General features: G+C 36.8%; 1 protein-coding gene across 1 annotated transcript in view; it reads left to right on the forward strand.

The window, feature by feature from the left end:
• Positions 1-21,331, forward strand: part of SYN2 (synapsin II) — a 193,291-nt gene that overhangs the window by 77,235 nt on the left and 94,725 nt on the right. Inside the window, exons 4-5 of the mRNA XM_042806979.1 lie at positions 2,501-2,657; positions 18,734-18,823. Coding sequence (XP_042662913.1) covers positions 2,501-2,657; positions 18,734-18,823 — 247 coding nt within the window. The remainder of the gene's footprint in view (positions 1-2,500; positions 2,658-18,733; positions 18,824-21,331) is intronic.

A 21,331-nucleotide genomic window follows, 5' to 3' on the forward strand; every position in this document is an offset into this window, starting at 1 on the left:
AGATAACTGATAATGACATGACAAAGGATTTTCTAGTATTATCAGTTTTATGGGTAATTTATTTAACCAACTAGAACTACCTTAGGTTGATAAATTTCACTCAAATGTGTGTGAGATATCTGCATCTGTGTTCATGCTTTCTGGGGTGAGAAGGATATGTAGATGTGACGGGAGAGCAGTTCTCTGTTTCTGTGATAACATCTGGAGATGCAGAAAATTTTTGCAAAACAAAAGTTTTTTTCATAAATGTTCTGTATCTCCTGATAAGTGCTGGTCTTTATGGTACTTTAAGCCTAGTTGGTTTGTGAAGTTTATTTCCTGAAGCTTGGAATGTGCTTCTTGTGTCCCCAAGGAATGCAGAGATACTGATGGATATTACTTTACTTGTTGATAAGAAACTTCATTTGAAATCCAGCATTAAATATGGGTCAGGCAGTCAGATGTGTGGCATGTTCCTTTGTTTCTGTCTGTCTCAATTATCAAGAGAAGATGGAAGGAACCGCTGGTCCCACTGGTGTCAAAGTTCAAATTGGATATAGACTATGAGCATGTTACTAAAAAGGCCTAAACACCTGAATACTGTGATGAAAGTTCTTATAAATTATTAATTTGAGGTCCAAGTGACCTGGTATCACATATTTATGAGCAAAATATTAGTTAGCAAAATCATAGACATTTCAATGACAAGATATTGCTGTCTTAGTTTAGGAGGAAAAAAATGTACAACAGACACTTGTTTGTTTCATTTTTGTGAATGAAAACCAAGCTATAAAAAAATGATATCTTATGTTACATAATGCTGAGATTTTGGATTGTACAAATGCTCGAGCCAGGATTAAAATTTTTCTCATGACCTTCTGTATACGCAGTCATCCCATCCTGCAGTAATTACAGAACTAGAACAATTATGTAAATGTATCATGTTCCTTTGAGGAGTTTTTGCAAAGCAGAATTTTTAATTTTTTTTTTAAAGGACATTCCTTCAATTCCCCAATTGTTTCATTAAATTTATATTTTAAAGGACACTTTCTGTTCTCTACTTTTATTTAAAAACACAATGCTGTCTTTGAGATGATGTGTAATCCCCTTAACACTATTTTAAATGATAGAGGTGGTCTCTTTCTGTCAGTAAGTGGTCTGCAATTTTGCTTAAGGCAGCATTAGTCCTCCAAGTATTATACTCATGCTGTGCTAGTAAATTGAATTTCCTTGGTTCAAACGCTTGGCACACCACCATGAAGCGTAGATCACAAATTCTCAGAACTCTGTTACAAATATTTTGGGGGGAACATTTTTTAAGAGCAAACATTTCTTTACAAGTTTTGGTCACTGGTATACAGTGCCATTTTAATGACTCTTGACAGCAAATCTTTATAATGTTGTTTTTGCCAAATCATGCATTACCTTTGAAAGCCAACTTAAGAATCCAGCTAATGTACCCGACTACTGCATTCAGGTTGGAATCTCAAAACTGCTATAGCAATTTCAACATGAATTTTGGTTTGGTTTGGTTTTGGGTTGTTTTACTAGAGTGAGATTTTTTTAATCATTTTATAATCTTTGGAATTTTTCACACCAGTATGCAGGTCAATTAATCAAGGCATGTAAATAATTATACTAATTTGATTTACCCTGCAGTTATACCTCTTTCAGGAGGTTGATAGCTTCAAGCTAGTCAGTGTTTTTTCCACCTATAAAATTTGAATACAGAAGAGAATCTTTCAACAGTCAAGTTTAGGAGCAAATTGCCTCTGTACTGGTGGCTCTGTCCTGTTGAATTGTCTTCTGTTTTCCCTAACCTTCTGCAGTAACGAAATGTCAGGGTTTGAGTAAGGTGAAGGTGGTGTCAGACTGTTCTCAAAGGTGCATGGTGGTTGGACAAGTAGCTACAGAGGTTGCAGTAGGATAAATCCTGGTTAGATACAAGAGAGAAAGAGGGGAAAAAATGTGCAGTTGTAAGTTTTGAAATTCATTTTGATAAGTGTCTTGATCCAAAGGTCAATTGCGATTATCTGCAATTATGGTACAATTCTTTTTGCAAGCAATGGTGTTGCTTCATCTCTTACTGTCTTTAAAACAGTCTGACAATAGTTGTGAAAAAACAAAAAAAGAAGCTTAAGTTTCTGGCAGAGACATTTGCCTGCTTTGGTTTTGATTGTCATTGTTCAGGAACTGGTGTACGTAAACTAAGAACATACTTAGACTACATATATGATTTATCTTTTAGTGGGAAAACAACTGAAAAGCCATGGTAATTTGTCTCTACTCTGAGTCATATTCTTGACTGGCTGCTGATGTTTTCTGAACAGTGGTTAAGAAATGATACAGTACAGATTTTCATAAGGCCATAATTCTTTGTCTTGTAGCATTTACCTTTGTTTTGAGTGTTCTTCCAGTACGTCTCTATCCATCAGCTAGACATTTTTCCCTTTGAGATTGTGCTGTTGAAGGAAAACCAATTTGATCACTGACTGTTAGCGATGTGTCTTTCCCTTGCTAGGTCATTCAGGCCTGATTTTGTCCTTGTTCGACAACATTCATTCAGTATGGCAGAAAATGAAGATTTCCGTAACTTGATCATTGGAATGCAGTACGCTGGCATCCCTAGCGTCAACTCCCTGGAATCAATCTATAACTTCTGTGACAAACCGTGGGTGGTAAGTGATGTACCAAAAAGTTCTTCTGGTGAAAAACCAGTTAGTTTGCTTGTTCAGTTCCCTTTCATGAATACTGATATCAAACTGCAAAGTTACTTAGCAGAGCAGTGAAGCAATAGTGAAGGGAATAAAAAGTAAGCAATTTAAATCATTTTTTCAAAGAGGCAGTGTAGAGAGAGAGAAAAAAAATATTTCTAGTACAAATAATGAAATAAGTTAGGAAACGTATGGAAAGCCTATCCACTGCTAACATACTTCCTCAGATGAGGAAAGTGTGTTTATTCACAATTTGTCTGGGAAAAGCAAGCTGAGAATATTTTTCATATTTGTGGTTTTAGAACATAATTTAAACAGACCTTTAGCCAGTGTTTTCCTCAGGCCTCTGAAAATTTTGGGGCTATGTTTTAGCAAGGAAGTCTGAAGCTATAAGTTTCCTCATTTGAAAGCTCTTTTCATAATCTTGTGGATATGGGGTAGGAGTTAGTCTTTTCAGTTACACCGAGATTAATGAGGTACACTGGAGATGTATTTGCCAGTGTTAGTGTAGAAGCCAATTCAGTTTTTCATTACAAGCTTTGTAGTGAGGGAGGTAGAATTTGCTGATCTTTTTGATTCTTTGAGAACTAAGCATTAGTAGAAACAAGTTAAAATGCGGTGCTGTAAAAGGTGATTATCAATGGTGCAGTCACTCTCCCTATAATAGACATATTCAGTTGTCCAAGAGCTAGTGAAACTTTAAAGAATGCCACTTGTTATAAATAACCAAAGCTTCGTAACTTTTTCCTCTGATATCTGAGTAAGAAAAGAATAGCTGTTGGTATTTTTCACACAGAAGGAAAGTTTTACTGTAATACTTTTCATTGCCTTGAAGATGTTTATTTTTTATTACTTTCTATGAAAATCCCTCCAAAAAACTGTCAGCAGATTTTAACATATGCAGCTAATTTTATTATAATTCTATATTGCAGTAAACTACAGTGGGGAATAAATAATTGATAGAGCATTTATAATTTCTCAGAATACATATTATACGTTGCTGCATGCTTTATTTTAATACATCACTTTTTCTATGCTGTGTGGCATTTCTTAATGCTTTGATTCATTGTATGCAATAAAGCTGGGCGGTGAAGCAATAACAGTAGCATTTATATGCAATAATGATACAGTAAAAAGTAAATTAATAATTCCTCCTTGTAATATTCTTCTGGTGCCATTAGAATCATGGTTGTTCTTCCACCAAACTGAAAGGATATTTCTTTCTAACAACTGGTCTTGTTGAATATAAAATTTCTGTGCCGATTTTTCACTCATAATAATAACTGGGAATAACTGGGCATTGTAGGAATATTTACTATAATAACTGGAAGACTTAGCAAAAACAAATATTAGGGTGTTTACATAGGTAAAAGAATTAATTCATGTTCCATATCTTTTGTTATTCTATACAGTACACCTCACAAACAGATAATGAAGTGTTATGCTTACAAGGTCTTATTTGAATTTAGAGTTATAATAATTTAAAAATAGTCTTAAATTATGGTAGAGCTTTTTTAAGGTGTGACATAACAATTCATAATTAAATGGCTATCATCTATATCTTTGTTTTTTACAGGAATTCTCATTTTGGCTGAAATTTCTGTAGTTTGTCTCAGCTTAGATATGAATTAAAAGATTTTTTCAGCTGATCTGATTTTATTTGAACATAGGGAAGAATTATATTTTTTGCCATTTGAGATTTTCTACCTTGCCACTTCTACATCTGACACCCAAAGTATGTTTTCTTTGAAATACTCAAATTTTGCATAGCCTGGGCAACAGTCCATTTCCCATCTCTTAGGTATTTCCTCTCAGAAATAACTATTCTAGGGAAATTTTAGGGTCGGGCAGGTCACATGCTTCAAACTAGCTTCTTTCATGTTTTAGTTATCTTCTGTAGTTCCCTCAAGTTGTTTTCATTAAGGTGTGTAATAGAACAGGGCCTGAGCGTATGCCCCCACTGCAAGCCCGTGGGCAGTGAGGATGAGGAGGCAACGTTCATGTGTTGTGAACCTGATCATGCTTTGCTCCACCAGTGGCCTCAATTCTGTGTTTTAACTACCTGTGCCCATGAGCTAAGGCTGCAGGCATGAGATTGGTTCCCATTCTGAATATGTGGTGGCACGGCACTGTAGCTGGATCATACTTAGGAGTGTGGACTTTTAATTTGAGCTTCTTTTCTATTTTCCTTTTCCACAAGGGGGGCTTGTTTGGGCATTTAACTTGGACTATTCTGACTTCTGTTCTTTGTGATAGTGGGAGAGATAGAAACAACCACATTCATCCCAGAGCATCATGAAATCTTCATCTGGTTCAGGAAAGCTAAACACTGCAAGAAGTCATGCAAACCTGTTTCAACCCATGCCCAGAATAAGTAGTCTGAGGGTAAAAAATCCATCGGTGCTTTGATTCAGCCAATTTCACTTATGTTCAAATAACGTGACAGAATACAGAGACTTGGTTTTGCTAATATATTATTATCTTCTAGCTTGTTCGGTTACACCCAATTCATACGTGTTACCCTGCCGAGGTGAAAGCCCTGCTGCAAACTGCAGTCTGGTTGTGGATGCCTTGGGGGCACTCCTCAGCCTGGTGCTGCGTGCTAGCATTAAACATAAAACCCACCAAGGCCCATACTGTGCTCCTAGATGTACTTTAGGCCAGTGAATTAATCAGTGTTCCTCAGTGTTAAAATGACACATATTTAAGATGACCTGTTATAAACTTAGTTAAACTGATCCCAGAAAAAACTGGCAGAATTTTTCTGCAAGCTCTTTGATCAGAAACCAGTTCAACAGTTACAGCGTTGGTTAAAGGTATTGAACCACCTGTCAGTCTTACCTCTTATATACAGAGCTTCGTGATTTAGTGAAACAAATTGTATTTTTGCAGTTAAGACCATTTTCTTATTTAGATTTCTGTGTTTTCCATCATGGCTTAAATACTAGAATAAACTCATTCCAATTACATTTTGTATTATTTGTTGTATTAACATTCATATAGAAAGAAAAAATAGGTTCCACTTCATACACGTATGTATCTTTTCATAATGTACATCTTACTGTCAGAAAGAATTTCAGAAAAGTGTATTCAACACTCATGAGTGTCCATGTCAGTTTTGCAGTAGAGCAAGGAAGGAAGCATGTTCTTTGACTTCTCATCAATTAGCTCCCTTTCCTCATAGCATGTAAAGGATGCCTTTCTGGACAGTCCCTCTGTCAGCATGGTTGACCTGATATTTGCATGAAAGGTAATTTCTATAAAAATTGCAAGTTCAGAAGCCTTATGAAAAATTAGAAAACGGAGCTCTAGATAAATCCCTAAGTAGCAATCTTTATGACTGCATGAGAAATAGATTAACTTTCCTGCTAGTGAAATTTGGGTGGCAGAAGTGAATTGCAATTTCTATACCAGCAGGAAAAAAAAAATAGAGTGTCCAAAGGAATGGGCTTTTAAGGGATGAAAAATTACTGAATTAGTCATGGGCAATTGATCTCACATTAGTGTAAAATCAGGAGTAGTATAGAATTGCTAGGAGGGAAAGTTAGACTAGTTATGAAAGGGCTGTTGAATAAAATGAGAATTAGAAGCCAACATACAAGATCTTTGTTTTCTAAATTACTGTTTGTTGGAGTGTCAGGTCTTTGCTTTCTTTAGAACGTACAGTTCCAGATGCACAACATCTCTTTTCAACCCTGAGGGGAGATTTCACACCCTGTGTTAGAAACCAAAGCACCTGCCCTTAATGTTTCAGCAGAACTCTTTTTGTACGGTGTCTGCAGACGCATGTGGGTTTCTATGCCTTTGCCAATAGGCAGCCAGCAAATTTGTATTTGATCTGAGGTATATTATTGAAAGGTGGGGGTGTGGTGGGAACATTGCCAGGAGCATACTGGAAACATTTCTGAAAACAAGTCTTAAAGCTTGTGTTTTCCAGTGTCAGGACATACATAGTTCCTTGGAATGCATGTCAAAAGTTCAAAGCACTGTGTAACCCTTTGAAAAGCTAGGATGCTAGCAACCATGGCAAAGAAAATATTGAAAAGAGTGTGTGTGGTGAGATGTTTGCAGACTGAAATATGTTAATCATTTGGGATTATTACAGTACTCCTGTTATTTCACTTCTGTGATAATGCTTACCACCTACCTCATGAAAAATTCATGATCCTAGCTTGCGAGATGGATTTCACCTAAATGCTAGTCAGAAAGCTACTTACCTAAGGGGAAAGCAGGAGTTTTGTAAGTAAAGACTAAATTCTTTATGACTGAGTACATGCAGAGCAGTGGAGGAACCGTTTTAAGGTTCATGCCCTCTTTTAACTACGGTGGAATGTTTCATTGCATTGTCGTGTTGCGAAGTAATAGTCTTATGCATGTTTTACGCCATTCAAATGAGACAAAAATTTTGCCTAGTTTAATTTACAGTTACATTGTGTTCAGGGGTGAAGTTCCATCTTCTAGTTTTACTCATGTCCAGCGGAGCGCAGAACCTATTGCAGAGCATTTATGGAAGTTTTATAATAGTAAAAATTAAAAAAGAGCATAATTAATTACCCAAAGTTATGATTTGATATTATTTAAAGTAATAATCTAGATATTTTATTGTTTCTGTTTTCCATTAGAAAATGTCATTCAAGAAATAAATGAGACATTCCTTAACTGAGGTTTATGAGATTGTATGTAATCTTTACAATAGTTCATGATGTAGGTAAGCAAAGTAAGTAATTGTGCAGGCTGGAAATAACTGGAAAATGTGATGATAATAACAATGCTTGCAGTACTAGGTAAAATCTTATGATTTGGACTGGGGAAATAATATTTTTTAAAAACCCTTGCTTTTCCAGTGTATTGGGTGGAATTTTTTAAAATTTTCTTCTGTCCTGCATGCATCTTTTACATACTTCCTATTAAGTTGTACATGAAATTTGCATGCTTAGGTGTTTATGCCAGTTGAACCCTGCTCTTGATTTCAGCTTCAGTTTCAAATATTGCTGATAGAGGTGCAGTCTTGCAATACCACAGATTATTCGTTCTTCAGCCATACCATGTGTAGCAGATTGCTAATAACTGGAATTATGCAGTGAGATAGAGTTAATTGAAGTCTCCTAAACATGCAGACTCTGTCTTACTTGTCAGAGCCTGCAAGGTTCAATGTCCATGCCTGCTATAGATAGCAAACTTAATTTCGGTTAAACCTGGACTGTGGCACACTAATTACATGCACTATAGTATCTGGATTGCTACTTCTAGGTTCAGATAGTGATAAGCATTTCAACACTGCAGGTTTTACAGAACTGCTGCAATTGTATGGCCAAGTATATGTGACCGAAGAGAAGGAAAATTCTCATAAAATGAGTCCAATTCCATGATAGCAGTTCTGGTTCCTTTACTGCAGAGGAAAAACATAGCAGCATCTGTAGCTGGCTGCAAATCTGTTCTCTTGTTCGTGTGCCTGGGGAGGCTGTGGAACAGTGGCTGGTGCAGAAGCCTTCAAGGATCTGCTGATACATTAATTACACGTTTACCCTGATGAAGGAGATGGCACAACCTACAACATAATAATGGGTCTACAAAACACATTTGTGAGCACTGTGACCTTAATTAGCTGTTGCCATGCTGGTGGAAGAGTCAGTACTTAGCTTGAAATACCGACTTGATATAATCACGAAGGGGCTGTAGTAAACCCTCTGTAGTGTGTCAAGCTGCTGCATAGTTGTAACAGCTTGTGAGGAGACATCTGTCACTGCATGGATGGGAAAGCTGGGTGCTGAGCAAGCTTGGCCCCAAGTAAAGTAAACTCTGTTGGCACAGTGACAAACCGCTACATCAGTTCAGTAATGTGGGAAATGAAGGGAAAAAAATAGGAACTGCTTTCAGGTCAAAAGCTGGCAGAGTGAAATTAAGACCCAGAAGTCAGAGATACCTGTATTTTAAAGACAGCTGAAAGAGATCCTGGCATTTTTTACGTAAAGCTCCAGATGTGAACCCATCCTGTACTGAAACATCTTCAAAAGATCACTGGGACTTTTTCTGCTTCATTGTAAGAATTTATTGTTATTAAGGGTTTTAAATGTAGGAGAAGGGCCCTAGAACACTTTGTTATGCCAAAATTTATTTCCTCGCTCATCTGCAATCATTCTGAGGGAAGGCTGGTTATGGCTTTTCTTTTTGTGAAGCTTGCTAGTATTGTAAATCTCACAGTCCTCATTTGGCTCTTTTCCTACAGTTTGCGAGTGGACAGCCAAATTATTTTTTGCAAGTTTGTTGACATTTTTCTTTTCTGCTCCTTTTGCCAAGCTTATGTAATTCTATGCCTTCATGTGTTATATCTTGTGTTGCATTTCTTTTGCAGATGATTTTCTACTAATCTGTCTTCATCTTTCTGCTCTTATTGAATGTCATTTCTCTATTCTTACCTTGCTTCTTTTGGCAGGTCTGTTTTAACTTCCCTTTGTTCCTTTCTGACGATATTATAGTACCCTCCCTCACCTTGTTTTCTCCTCCTTCATGTGTTGCTGTTACAAGGTGCACTCCTGTGCTTTTCCCCCTTCGAGCCATACTTCAGTAATCTTGATCAACAGATTGGAGCACTGGCAGGAAGCTAGTAGGCACTCTGCAGGGAGGAGCATATAAAAGAAACTAGCTCTGTTCATTCCAGCTTCCTGTTGACAGAAATTATGGCCTATGATAATAGACAGACACAACCACACAGATGAGTTTCAATATTGTGTCAGAGTATCTTCTGGAGAATGAATAACAGATAAAATGAATGTGTGCAAGAAGAAAAGGCTTTTGAAAACCTATTTACTGTAAATCTGTGAGACCTTTCTATGCTATTCCATGTCTAGTTTAGAGAAAGAAATTACGAATTTATTGCCGAATATTTATTGCACTGTAAGAAAATTCTGTGTTCATTACCAAAAATAAGTTTTATACAACAATGCTGAACAGTAGACTAGAATTTGGCTGGTTATTGCGCTTCTCTACGTGCCAGAGAGGATCTTATTGAAAGTCAAGGCTAAAGAATGCATACTTGTAATCTGGATTCAGTGCAGATAGGAAAGACGTTTAGGGATGTTCAAATTTAACATCTGTTATACATTATAAATGTTAGAAATGTTAACACCTGTATTTCAGTCAGTGGCTGTAGTTTTATATATTTCATTAGATGAAACCTGGAATGAGCACTGAACTTTCATGTGGTTTCAGCCATTCTGGCAAGACTGATCTACTCGATAGATAAAGATGGGGACACTGGGCAGCCAGAGCCCATGCAAAGAGGTTGTTTAGTGACCTTTCCCTACCCTTACGCTTTAGGAAGGTACCGTAGCAAGAGCAGTTCCTTTCTTTTGCTTCAGGACTGGAAGCCAGGTGCTGTCTCTTCCTCAGGCAGTGCAGAGTTGCTTTCTTGGGCACTGGGCAAAATCGCATGGCTGGTAAAGTTTGGATAGTTCCATGTGATATAATGTGTGGCAATCTCCATAATAAATTCAATTTGCTTATTTGCAAATACGTACGTGAATGGTGGAGGTCTTTCTAAAACCAGTCTTGTGGCTTTTATTCGAATGAAAGGTATTGGATTTACAGACATAGTGCAGGCAGAGGTCTGTGTATCTATAGGGCAGCCAGAGAACAAACTGTCCGCATGTGATATTCTTCCAGCACTGATCTGAGCAGAACTTTCTTAAGCATAAAAAACTTGTAGTTTAATTCTCTGTCAGCCAATGAAGATTTTGGCCTCTTTGCTCAGTCTGCCAGTTAAAGCAAAACATGTTGATGGATTTGTAGTGCGAGAACTGAAAGTAAATTCACAAAACTGTGTCAGACGGAAGGTGAAAACGTTTTAAGCTTTTTGGTCAAAAGACGATTTACTATCAAGTTTGAACATTAAACTGGAGCAAAATTTATAGCCAGTCACTTAAATGCATAACAAAGAAATCTAAATACATTAAACCTAGCAATGTGGGTTTTTTCTTTGCTCCTCTTTATAGAGCTATTTTAAGTTTGATCTATTATTGAAATAGAAAGGAATATTACAGTCTTGCTTAATAATTTTGCTTTCCTAAAATATGTAACCTCACTTGAAATTCCTCGAAAAAAGCAGAGACCCTTAATTAATGAAGATACCTCAGTGTGGTAATGATTTCTGTTCCATACAGCAAGTAATTCTTACAGCTTTATATTCGGCAATCTTTGCTTGAACTATGAAGTACTTTATATATAAACTGAGTGTGTGTATATATATATATCTATCTATATCTATATATATCTTGCTTTGACCAGCATTTACTACTGCCATGAGGCTAATTTAATGACAAAGCAGGTTTTTTTTTTTTATTTCATTCTTGAATTTTGTGGTAGGTTATTGTCACTTTGCCCTGTTCTCTGCATTAAAGAGCAGCGGTGGGAGCTCTTGAAATCCATTATAGACTTTCATTGCATTGAACATTTCTAGTGGCAGAAAATTGAAACAGTCTTTTAACCATTTCTTAGCTTTACCTGAAAGAAACTGTATTTAAATAAAGGTGGAAGATTAATCTGAAAACCAGGACTATAAAGCTGTGGCTCATATCCTTTGTAATATCTGCTGTTCCTGCTACAGTACTGAAATTCAAAACCCTTCTTTCGTGCTTGCTCAAGGCAAATATCTGTAATTGAAGGCCAGATTATGAAAATTAAGTTTGATTTATTGTGCAATCTTAGTATTTCATTAAAAAGGAAACCTGTGTGTTATATTTCCCGTTAAAGCGCCTTAGAAGATAATATTTTCTAGTCAAAATCTAGGTAGAGATTATATGTGCTGCTTCTATATGTGACTATGGTGACTCTGTGATGTGTAGAATCGGGGGCTCAACTCCCCTTCCTGAAAAAGGAATTTGTCACCCACTTAGGCTAATCCCTCCCACTGTGCTACTCCCCCATCGCAATCCCCTCTCGCCCTCTACACAGGTGGTGTTCTCCCACCTTATCTTCAAAACTCCCACCAGTGCTGCTGTTGCTGTCTGATTTCCTCGCCGCCATTCCTTTATGTTTAGCCTCTATTCTTGGCTCCAGCTCACATGTGAAATGGATGTAAAGTGCACTTGTCCTTGTTTCTTTTATGAGGTGTAATAACGAATACAGCTGTTTTGTGAAGGATCTTCTTTAGTTTATGGGTCAGTTTAAAATGCTGTAAAGTATTGCACTGTTTGGTTGCTAGCCACCTCAGAGAAGTCCTCTGACTTTCTGTGCTGGGCTTAAAAGAGAGCATGTTGGCTGGTCTTGTCTGAGGAATGGCATTCTATCACTGAGCTTTGCCAGGAGATAATTTGGGAAAAAGTTTTCCAGATTTCCTTCTCTTGCTGAAATGAGGGAAGAAAAGTCCATGTAGGTAAGAAGCCCAGTTGATTGAGTTTGAATTCTGTGTATAAAGTTGTAGATGCACATGATTGCATCCATGCACAATTTAAGAGAGGAGGAAAAAAAAAAAAAAAAAGTATTTTAACTATATGTTTTGTTTATGGGGCTTACTTCTTACTTCAATGGGTAAGTATATAAATAATGTTTTTTTTTCCCAAACATAACTTCATACAGACACATCTGAACACCTGCATAGAATTTCATTAACTACAACACTCCTTAACAATGAGTATGGGAGAGCTATATGTGCAAAACCATAGTTTGCATAAAAAGATGGATTTCTTCTTCTACTGTGAAGCTTCATTGAAATCAGTATTTTTATAAAAACTTACTATTTTAACTGGAAAATCTCAGGTTCTTAGTATCTCTAAAGAAAACCACAAAACAATAAAATCTCTTTTTATTGTACTGAGCCACGAACCCTTTTCAGAAGTGCTTAAGCATACACCCAAGTCCTGTTAAAATAAACAGGTGCACAAGTGTTTCCTTGAGCAGGACACTGAACTCAGTGTTCCCATAATAGTGGAATAAACTGCACATTCTCACTGCTGCCAAGTGCACCCAAGAAGGAGTCCTCATAGCTTTTATTTGAATGACTCAGTTCCATAAACGTCTTTTTTCCCTCTGTAACTTTTCATTCTGAAAGAAAAAGTTCCAGAAGGCCTCTTGGTACTAATTTTCACTAATTCTTTTCTAGCAAACATGTCTTGATCTGTTTTCTACCTTTTATGCTCATATGGTATTTTTCCTTCATTTTAATCCACATGTCTTCCTTAAATCTCACTTTCCTCACTGTTTATACATTTTGTCACCATCTCTTTCTTTAGACAAGGTGTTTCTCCTGGCCAGATGCCTTGCTACCCAGCTTTGCTAGCCAAGATGAAATGGTTTTATGTCTCTGACTGTGACCATCTTCTAGTTTTTTCCTTTTTTTTTTTTTTTTATTTTTAATTTTTTAAAAAAACCTGCTTTTCTAACTGCTGTAGAAAACATTTTTCCTCTTACGGATGCACTCTGGTCATTTGTAAGCGAGAACTCTGCATGGAGTTCTTCCAAGGGCATGAGGTTTTTATTTAAGGCACTTTTTTTTTTTTATCCTGTAGAAATTCTTAATGGTTTGTATATCTCTTCAAATGTAGTTCTGATGTGAAGATACTGCAGCAGTTAATTACAGCAGTGATTAGCAATTGGAGAGGTGTGCCTCTCAGAGGTAATTCATGCTGCTGGAGCTGTGCAGAAGCCAAATAAATGAAATTCTGGGTAACATGGAGCAGAGAACCCAAATAGTTCTGGAAGGGGTTAGCACAATCCACACGGTTTGATTAGCTCCACTTCAGAAGATGCAGACAAGCACCCCAGAAGGTAAGGAGGGAGCTGGAGATAAAGAAGGTGAGCAAACCTCAGCTGCAGACAAAGGCGGGAGGAAGAGATGATGCCCAGAGTGATGGGTCGAGCAGCAGGACGGGAATAAAAACCGCGGGGGGGGAGAGGAGCTCAGCTTGGTGAGGCCAGAGATCATCACCATGTTCTTGTGTGGGGCTGCAAAAGCGTTAGGAAACAACTCATCTGTGTTACAAAACTACCACTTGAATTAAGATGCAGGGTCCATATAAGTTATCTTTCCATTCATAGTCCAACTGTGTTGTCTTTGGCTTTGCATCGTAATAATGGAAAACTACTGGAGGAACATCAAGTTCTTTTGTCAGTTCCCATCTTTTCTGTATTCTGTTAATGTGCCCAGACTGATTTGTAGGCGATGTTTCATTGTTCAGTTGCCATGTCAAACTTTGAATTGACTTTGAGAGTTTGAATACTTTCATTAAGTTGTCTGTCAGCTCCTGCTGACAGAAAGAAGTTCGTAAGCTACAGTCAGCAGTCTGTTCCCCTTGATTGTTATATTGTGTATCAAATAGCAAATCAAATGGGTATGTACTCAGCCTTCTGGAAAAGTATTTAATGTTTACTAAAGCATAATAGAAGAAATGTAGGCCAATCGCAACAAAGAAGCGCATGAAAAGCATAAAAAGAGTAACACCAATACATCCCAGGTAATAGTAATTAAAAAAGAAAAAACAAACAAAAACCCCACAAAGACAAATATAGAAACTATGTTTAAAATACAGGCAGAGTGAAAAATCTTGGTTGAAGTGAATTGACTCCCACAGAGTACCTGTGTTAAATGTATCCTCCTAGCCCATTCCACACAACTGCTTAATTTCTTCTCTCTCTGAAGGATTTGCAATGTTTGTCTCTCAATCTGTTGGCCACCAAGGACCCCTGATACGTTTGTTTTAATGGTATTTAGTCTTTGCTTTTGAACATCTCTTACAAAGCAATCATGTTTTTCTGAAATGACCAGCCCTATTTCTGAGCCCCAGCATACAAATGGATATTTCAGCCTACAAACGGACTTCAGGACATCTTTCATGGTGCCGTCTGAAGGGGATAAAAAAGTCCGTGTGTCATCTTCTTTATTAGTTTCCTATAATAGAAATGTAACGTAAACCAGCTCATCTTTCAGTGTCATAACCTACAGACACTACAGGAGACCTCTGCAGGTAGTGGTAGGGGAAAGGGAGCTTCCTTTTGCATATTGAAAGGGAAAATCCAATTGCTGAGGCCCTCCTCTGTGCTCACATGTAGACATATGTCTATCCAGGCATAATTTACTTTAGTGTGCATTTCATGTGGAAATACTAGGAACCTCTACAGCATTTCCATGGAAAGGTGTCTTTCAGTTCTTAGTCTCACCAAGGAATGATTTAAGTATACAGTAGGATGAAATTTTTACTGTCTAAATGTTTGATCAGCACAACAACCCAATCTTTAAACTGTTTTGCATCATCTGCTTTTAAGTAATACATGTTCAAAGAAAGCTGGCAGCAGTACTGAATATTAAGGTGGTAGAAACTTGGAAATTTTATTTTAGTAATTTCACTCACAAACACTGATAGACACTTAATACACTTGGCAGAAGGCAAATTTACATATATGGAAATCCAGAAGTAAACTGCTATCGGATGGAATTTCTTCACTCTTTAGGTGTACCCACACCTTAGTGCAGTCAAAGACAAGTTAAATCTCAGCTAAAAGTGCTTTTTTTTTTTTTTTTTTTTTTTTTTTTTTTTTAAATGACAGAGGGATTCAAAAAGTGTTCACCCCTCAAAGCCTTCCTGTTTCTCTAGTTCTAGAGAATGCCAACTCACCTGGTTTGGTGAAACAGACTATCCAGAGGATTTTGTGATCATTTTAGTTGTTACCATGATGGCTGGTAGGAGTTCTTTCACTGTCAGTAGAAGAAGGTCTTAACTTGTAAAGAGGGCAGGTAATGAATACTCACAATAAAGGAGAATCTCTGACAGAAAAGAATTAATAATACAGAGCTCAGTGGTACTTTTCTAATAGGGAACAACTGTACAGGCAAATGTGAAGTAGTTCATTGCATGAAAATCGTGATCAACATACCAGGAAATTCCCCACTGGAATGCACAATGGACTCTTGCCTTCAGTCTGGCAAGAGAGATTAGAAGCTTGCAGGAATTAAAGGTAACACAAAGCACCATCTGGAGTAATTAATTTTAAATATCATATCTAATTATCTTTGAGGAAAAAGTTTGTGCAGTTTGTTCAGGAAAAAATCTGAGCATTTCAGGGATGACATGCATGTAATTAAGCACATTTTAACTCATCTAAAGTGATAAGCAAAGTCATTATTCAAATCTTTATGAAGTTAGCAAAGTGATTTTTTTGTAACTGTGTGCTGCTTGATTACAGTACAGTCTATGCAGTCAAATTGATAGTGTTCCATTCCTAATGTAACCCCATAAAGCTTTTATATGAAATCAAAGGAAATAAGTATCTTTTTTGACTAAGTATTTCTTCTTATCTGTATCATACTTTGTTGGAGAGGAGAAAAAGTACAGCTGGCTCTCTCCTGTTCTTTTATGGAGGAACTGTCTATAGGCCTAGATGTGAAAGTATTTAATCTGTAGTAGAAAAGAGTAGAGCTGACATTACAAAGAAGGCTAGAGCATCCCACTATTTTTCTTTAAAAAAAAAAAAAAATCTGAACCCCGTAAATATATATACCTGAGAATATATATACTCTTCGAGCTGAAAATAAGATGCAAAATTTGAAAATGAAAGGTAAATTCCGCTAGCTAAAATAAGAGCTAAAAGAACTTTTTTCCACTCTTTTGTTTTTTTCCTAAGATGTTGAAAAGACTCCTGCTGAAATACGAGTTTCTTTTTTTTTAGATGATTGTTAAAGTCTCCCAGGGTTTTCAGCATCCATATAAAATACTTTATTTAAATATAGAGTAGCTCTACCAGTATTCTCTATTTCATGAGGATCCCGTACCTGAAAACACGGGGTAGAAAAGCAGGCAATATATTATTCTATATTCAGCCTATTTGTAAGCTCTGCATAGCTTCCAAACTGTCCACATACAACAGGATTTTCAGAAGTGGTCTTTTGCTTCAGGCTGTATAACTGATATTTGTTTGGTTCAGCTGCTCAGAAGGAAAATGTAAAAAGTCATAGTCCAGATCACCCTAACAAATTGATAGAAGTTCATTAAAAAATAAATTAAATTATTTTTCATTAAACTGCCCAGTGGAAATCAGGGAAAATAAGAAATATTTATAGCAGTTTAAGGATGTACAAATGGAATGCCAGAATTCTGTGTGAATTTGGGTTGAATGTGTCAAGTCACTTTTTTGAGGGGTGAAAAGTTTGACAAGAGATTCCTAAAATTGTGGACACACAGGTGAAGCAGTGTCCTGGTAGGGGCAAAGGGTAAATCGTTCCCCCCAGCTTTGGGAAATCTGAATTATTTCTCTCCTCTGCCTTGAGAAATTTAAACCTACTTTTCCTCTATGTTGTTTCATGTCTTAATTACTAGATTAGAGGGTACTTCAGAGCGATAAACGTGTATTATCTGTGGTTGATACTATTTTATTTGAAGTAAACAAACATTTACTACTATTAATCTGAATTAAAGCTTTCGTCTCTTGAGTGGATGCCACGACCCCTGCAAGTAGTGTCAGTTTCTCACTGTCTTTTGCTTGCTTTCAGTGAAAATGGAAAAGAAAATAAGGAAAGAACCACAGGAAATATCATCATACATTTTTTAAAAAAATATTTTTACTTAAAGATAGGCAAATATATTTATTTTAGTATAACAACTGTTTAGCACCAATCATATTTAATAGGCAGTATTTGCTTATGAAATTTTGAATTTGGACCTTGGATAAGAATGGAAATAAATAGTAAGTTGTCAGGAATCCGATTTGCAAACCACCTTATTTTGGTAGCTGTGATAATATTTCCTTTCCTTGAGGTCTATTTTGTACAGCACACTATCCAACTAGAATTTTTTAAGCTTTTGGTGAAAACTAGTCATCATTAAGGTATTTTCCACTGGACTTCAAAATTTAAATGTGTTTTACCAAACCTAAGTAAACATGACTAAATTAAACAAATTCTCTATGCCAGCTGGAAATGCAATGCAAAGCTTTCATAATTTTTTTTTCCTCTTTAAACAGTTTTTACTGTCCCTGCACCCTAAATTGCATTAACAGAGTAGATATTTGATCACACTGCATTATGGACAGAGTTCTATTGTTCTTTGCTTTTTTTCCCGTTTGTAACCAGCAAATCCCGCTATTCAAACTGTTGTGCTAAGTTGTTTATGTCTCATGTTGGCATAATGACAATTAAACACATCACAGGCATGTACAAGCCAGAGCTTTGGAGTCTTGAAACAATAGTGGTCTTCTGACTGCCAAAGTCATCTTGCTCCCTAGAAACCTCGCTTGCTAAGCCGCGATTTTGAGAGTGGGTTAGTTTTTGAGCCGTTACAACAGACGAGTTGATTTGTTCACTACTGAGAAAGAACAGCCCCGAAATACATTTCTATTTAATAAAGAATTCTTTGTGTTTTGTGTTGGTGGTGTTTTGCTTTCTGTGTTAAGTTGCTACAGTCCAGCATATAGGTAGACTGGTTATGTCGGAGAAAGGGCCCAGAGAGGAAACACTAATAGAAATGGCAATAACATGTAGCTGTTTAAATTATCAACATCTTTGTTGATGGTGGAAGAATGGCCATGTGGCTATGGTATATGGCTAGAGCCTAGGAAAATAAGTCTCTTGTTTGTTCTTCACCTGGCTGGTTATATGTGACATAGTTATTGCTGTTCTCCGCTTGCCAGTTTTGCAAAATTGCATTTCAATGTCAGTGAGGTGCCATATTTCACAGTAGTGTGAAATATTTCTGACCTTTAGATTAAAGTTGGTAGAAAATGGAAAATTACGACTTTACTATCACAAAATCGGCATAAAATATATAGCAAGTGAAGTATCTGAAAACCAGTATTCCAATGTATTTCATTTTCTTTACATGTGAAGGCTTAACTCTTAGAGGTATTGCTCTTTGTTGATCTATATATGAAGTCATAGCTTGGATGGATTAAAAAGGCAGGTGTGTGAGAGAGGAGCGAGAAAGTGTGAAATGTGTATGTGTATCTGTATGAGTTTATGATACGCAGAAGACAAGAAACAAAATGACAGTATGAGATTATTTTGGCAGAATGTGGTTTCTCTCCTAAACTTTTTATTTTATGTTGCTTTGTTTTTACAGTTTGCCCAGCTGGTGTCTGTCTACAAAACTCTGGGTCCAGAGAAGTTCCCTTTAATTGAGCAGACATTCTATCCAAATCACAAGGAAATGGTACGTGCAAATACCAGTACTAAATTTGCTTACTGTTCCTGTTTTACAGAGACTGTAAACACACAATTAATTTCCCCATTTACTGTCTTTTTGGAAGCCATTTTGGAAGCTTTCAGAGGGATGAGACTGGGTGACCACTTGAAAGCATTGTGATGGTTAACTGGAAGATTTTCAGATGTGAGGGTAGTCATTTTTCAGCTAACCAACTTCAGATCTTAAAGAGATTAAATGCTTATGAAGACACTGAACAACTATTGAAGTGCGAGAGTTACTTTTATGGTTTGTTTTCAACCTAGGCCTTCATGATCTGTTCAAAGTGTTTATTATCTTTGTAGATGATGCACAAGGCTATGTGCCTGTCTGTGTAGAACTTTGAACTTAGCTAAAATCAGGGTCTTTATGACTTGTGATCTTCATGTACCTGATCTGACATTGATTCCCAGTCCTTTACAGACAGAAATGCACTCATGAAAATAACACTTATGACCTTTACTCATGACCTGTTGTATGCTACAGACATTTTTTTCTTACTTTTCTATGGTTTCTAAACAGAAATTCTTTCCTGAGTGTATTTTTCTAGAGGAAATACTTTCAGCACTGAGAGAAACTGAAGGGAGGCTATTTGCTGATTGAATAGATGAGCAGAGTAGCATCAATTATTTTTAGAATACAATCCAGTCAGCATATGTCACACAGCTGTGATCCAAGTACCACTGGAAGGTCGTGATAAATACGTTAGTTAGCTGTTTATGTAAGGTTCCCGAGCTGTGATTGCTGTGTGTCTGTCTTGAGACTCTGGCTAGCACTGCGTTATCATAGGTGGCATCTAAGAGAAGTCTCAGTGACCGCAGTTGACTAACATTTCTTCTGAAGTCTTCTTTCCCCCCACATCTGTCTCATCTTTTGGTAATAAACACAGCATGGTGCAGTTCTGCCGTATTTTTTGATGTATCGCAAGAATGTCAGGATGGCTCTTCGTACTGCTTTCCCAGTTCTCTCTGGTTTCTTTGGACCGTTAACTCACAGATGTTTCCACTTCTCTTGTCACATACGACACTTCTGAAAAGAGCTTTCACCACAATTGTGTATTTAGCAAATTTGCTACACTGAAGTTTTGTAGAGCCAAAGGAGAATGGTACTTACATGGAGCAGGAGAACTACATATTGCTCCAGACGGTCAAATATTTTCAGAATGGAAGGGGTTTTTGTTGATGGATTTGTCAGGAAAATATACAACTTTATAAATTTATTTATTTTTTTAATGCAAAAGTGTTTTAGGCCTTAGGGATTCATTCATAACAGGTGGAGAAGCACAACCACGTCTTACATTGTGCAAGATGCTTTTTAAAATGGTAATAAGTTTTATATCACTCTATTTTCACGAGAATATCCAAGAGTAAAGCTGGTTCATAATTTCCTGTGCGCAATTTATTGTTCTTTCTTCATTATTTGATCAGCTATTATTCAGGCTCCCCAGGGAAGTGGTCACAGCACCAAGCCTGTCAGAGTCCAAGAAACATCTGGATGATGCTCTTAGTCATATGGTTTAGTTTTAGGTACTCCTGCGGGGAGCAGGGAGTCGGACTCAGTGATCCTTATGGGTCCCTTCTAACTTGAGATACTCTGTGATTTTACTGAAGAAGCAAGCCTTTTTAATGCATCGCTAAATTGCAGGATATAGAAACAAAGAAAATATCCTATAACTTTAGGACAAGAATCAATGTGTTAGCTTTTAAGCTTTACCTAGTATGACCCTGTAAAAGTTCTGACAGTTCAACTGCAAACTGCTGTCTTGAACAACTCCTTGAATTCAAATTCCGTAATAGAACACAAACAAGAAAATGTGTAGGTGTTGATAAGGCATGTTTTGCTTAAGCGTATTACAACTAGTTGAGTGGTTTCTTCCCCACTTCGTTCCTCTGCATTGCTAAGTAATGTCTGAACTGGTAAGTTACTTGTCTTTTGTTTAACTTTTGAATGTTAATGTTTTCCACAGCTGAGTAATTTTTTTACATATTTCTATGTAATGAATGTTAATCTGGAGAAAATTAATGCATTTTGGTATTGCAATGCCATCACATCGTTTAGAGATGCTGTAATAACTGACTGTGATGAAGCTCATTTGGTTTTTTTTTCCTTCTGAAGACATTATTTGGAACTTTTTGGCTTGGAAAATAATCAGGAAACATGGTATAAGATAACATTTTATTCAGATTTCTAGAATGCTTTTAAGATGACCTGGGTATCAGAGTCTTCTAGTTGATGAATTGAAATCATATCGTGCTATTTAAATTTTGTCAGTTTTTAAACACTGTTTATTAATAGTTGGCCTTATTTGCACTTACTTTTACAGAATTTGGTATTTACAGTTCAAAATATTTTTTTTTGTAGTTCCTCTTGTGTTCACTTTTTCCCTTCTTATTCTCCAAATTGTAACCTAGAGCTCTCTCCCTCCCTTCCAGTGCAAACCAATTGGGGATGGGGGGAGGGAAGGGAGCAGAGGAAAAC

The sequence above is a fragment of the Tyto alba genome, unplaced genomic scaffold, assembly GCF_018691265.1.
Source record: "Tyto alba isolate M040663 unplaced genomic scaffold, T.alba_DEE_v4.0 Super-Scaffold_49, whole genome shotgun sequence".
Taxonomy (NCBI): Eukaryota; Metazoa; Chordata; class Aves; order Strigiformes; family Tytonidae; genus Tyto; species Tyto alba.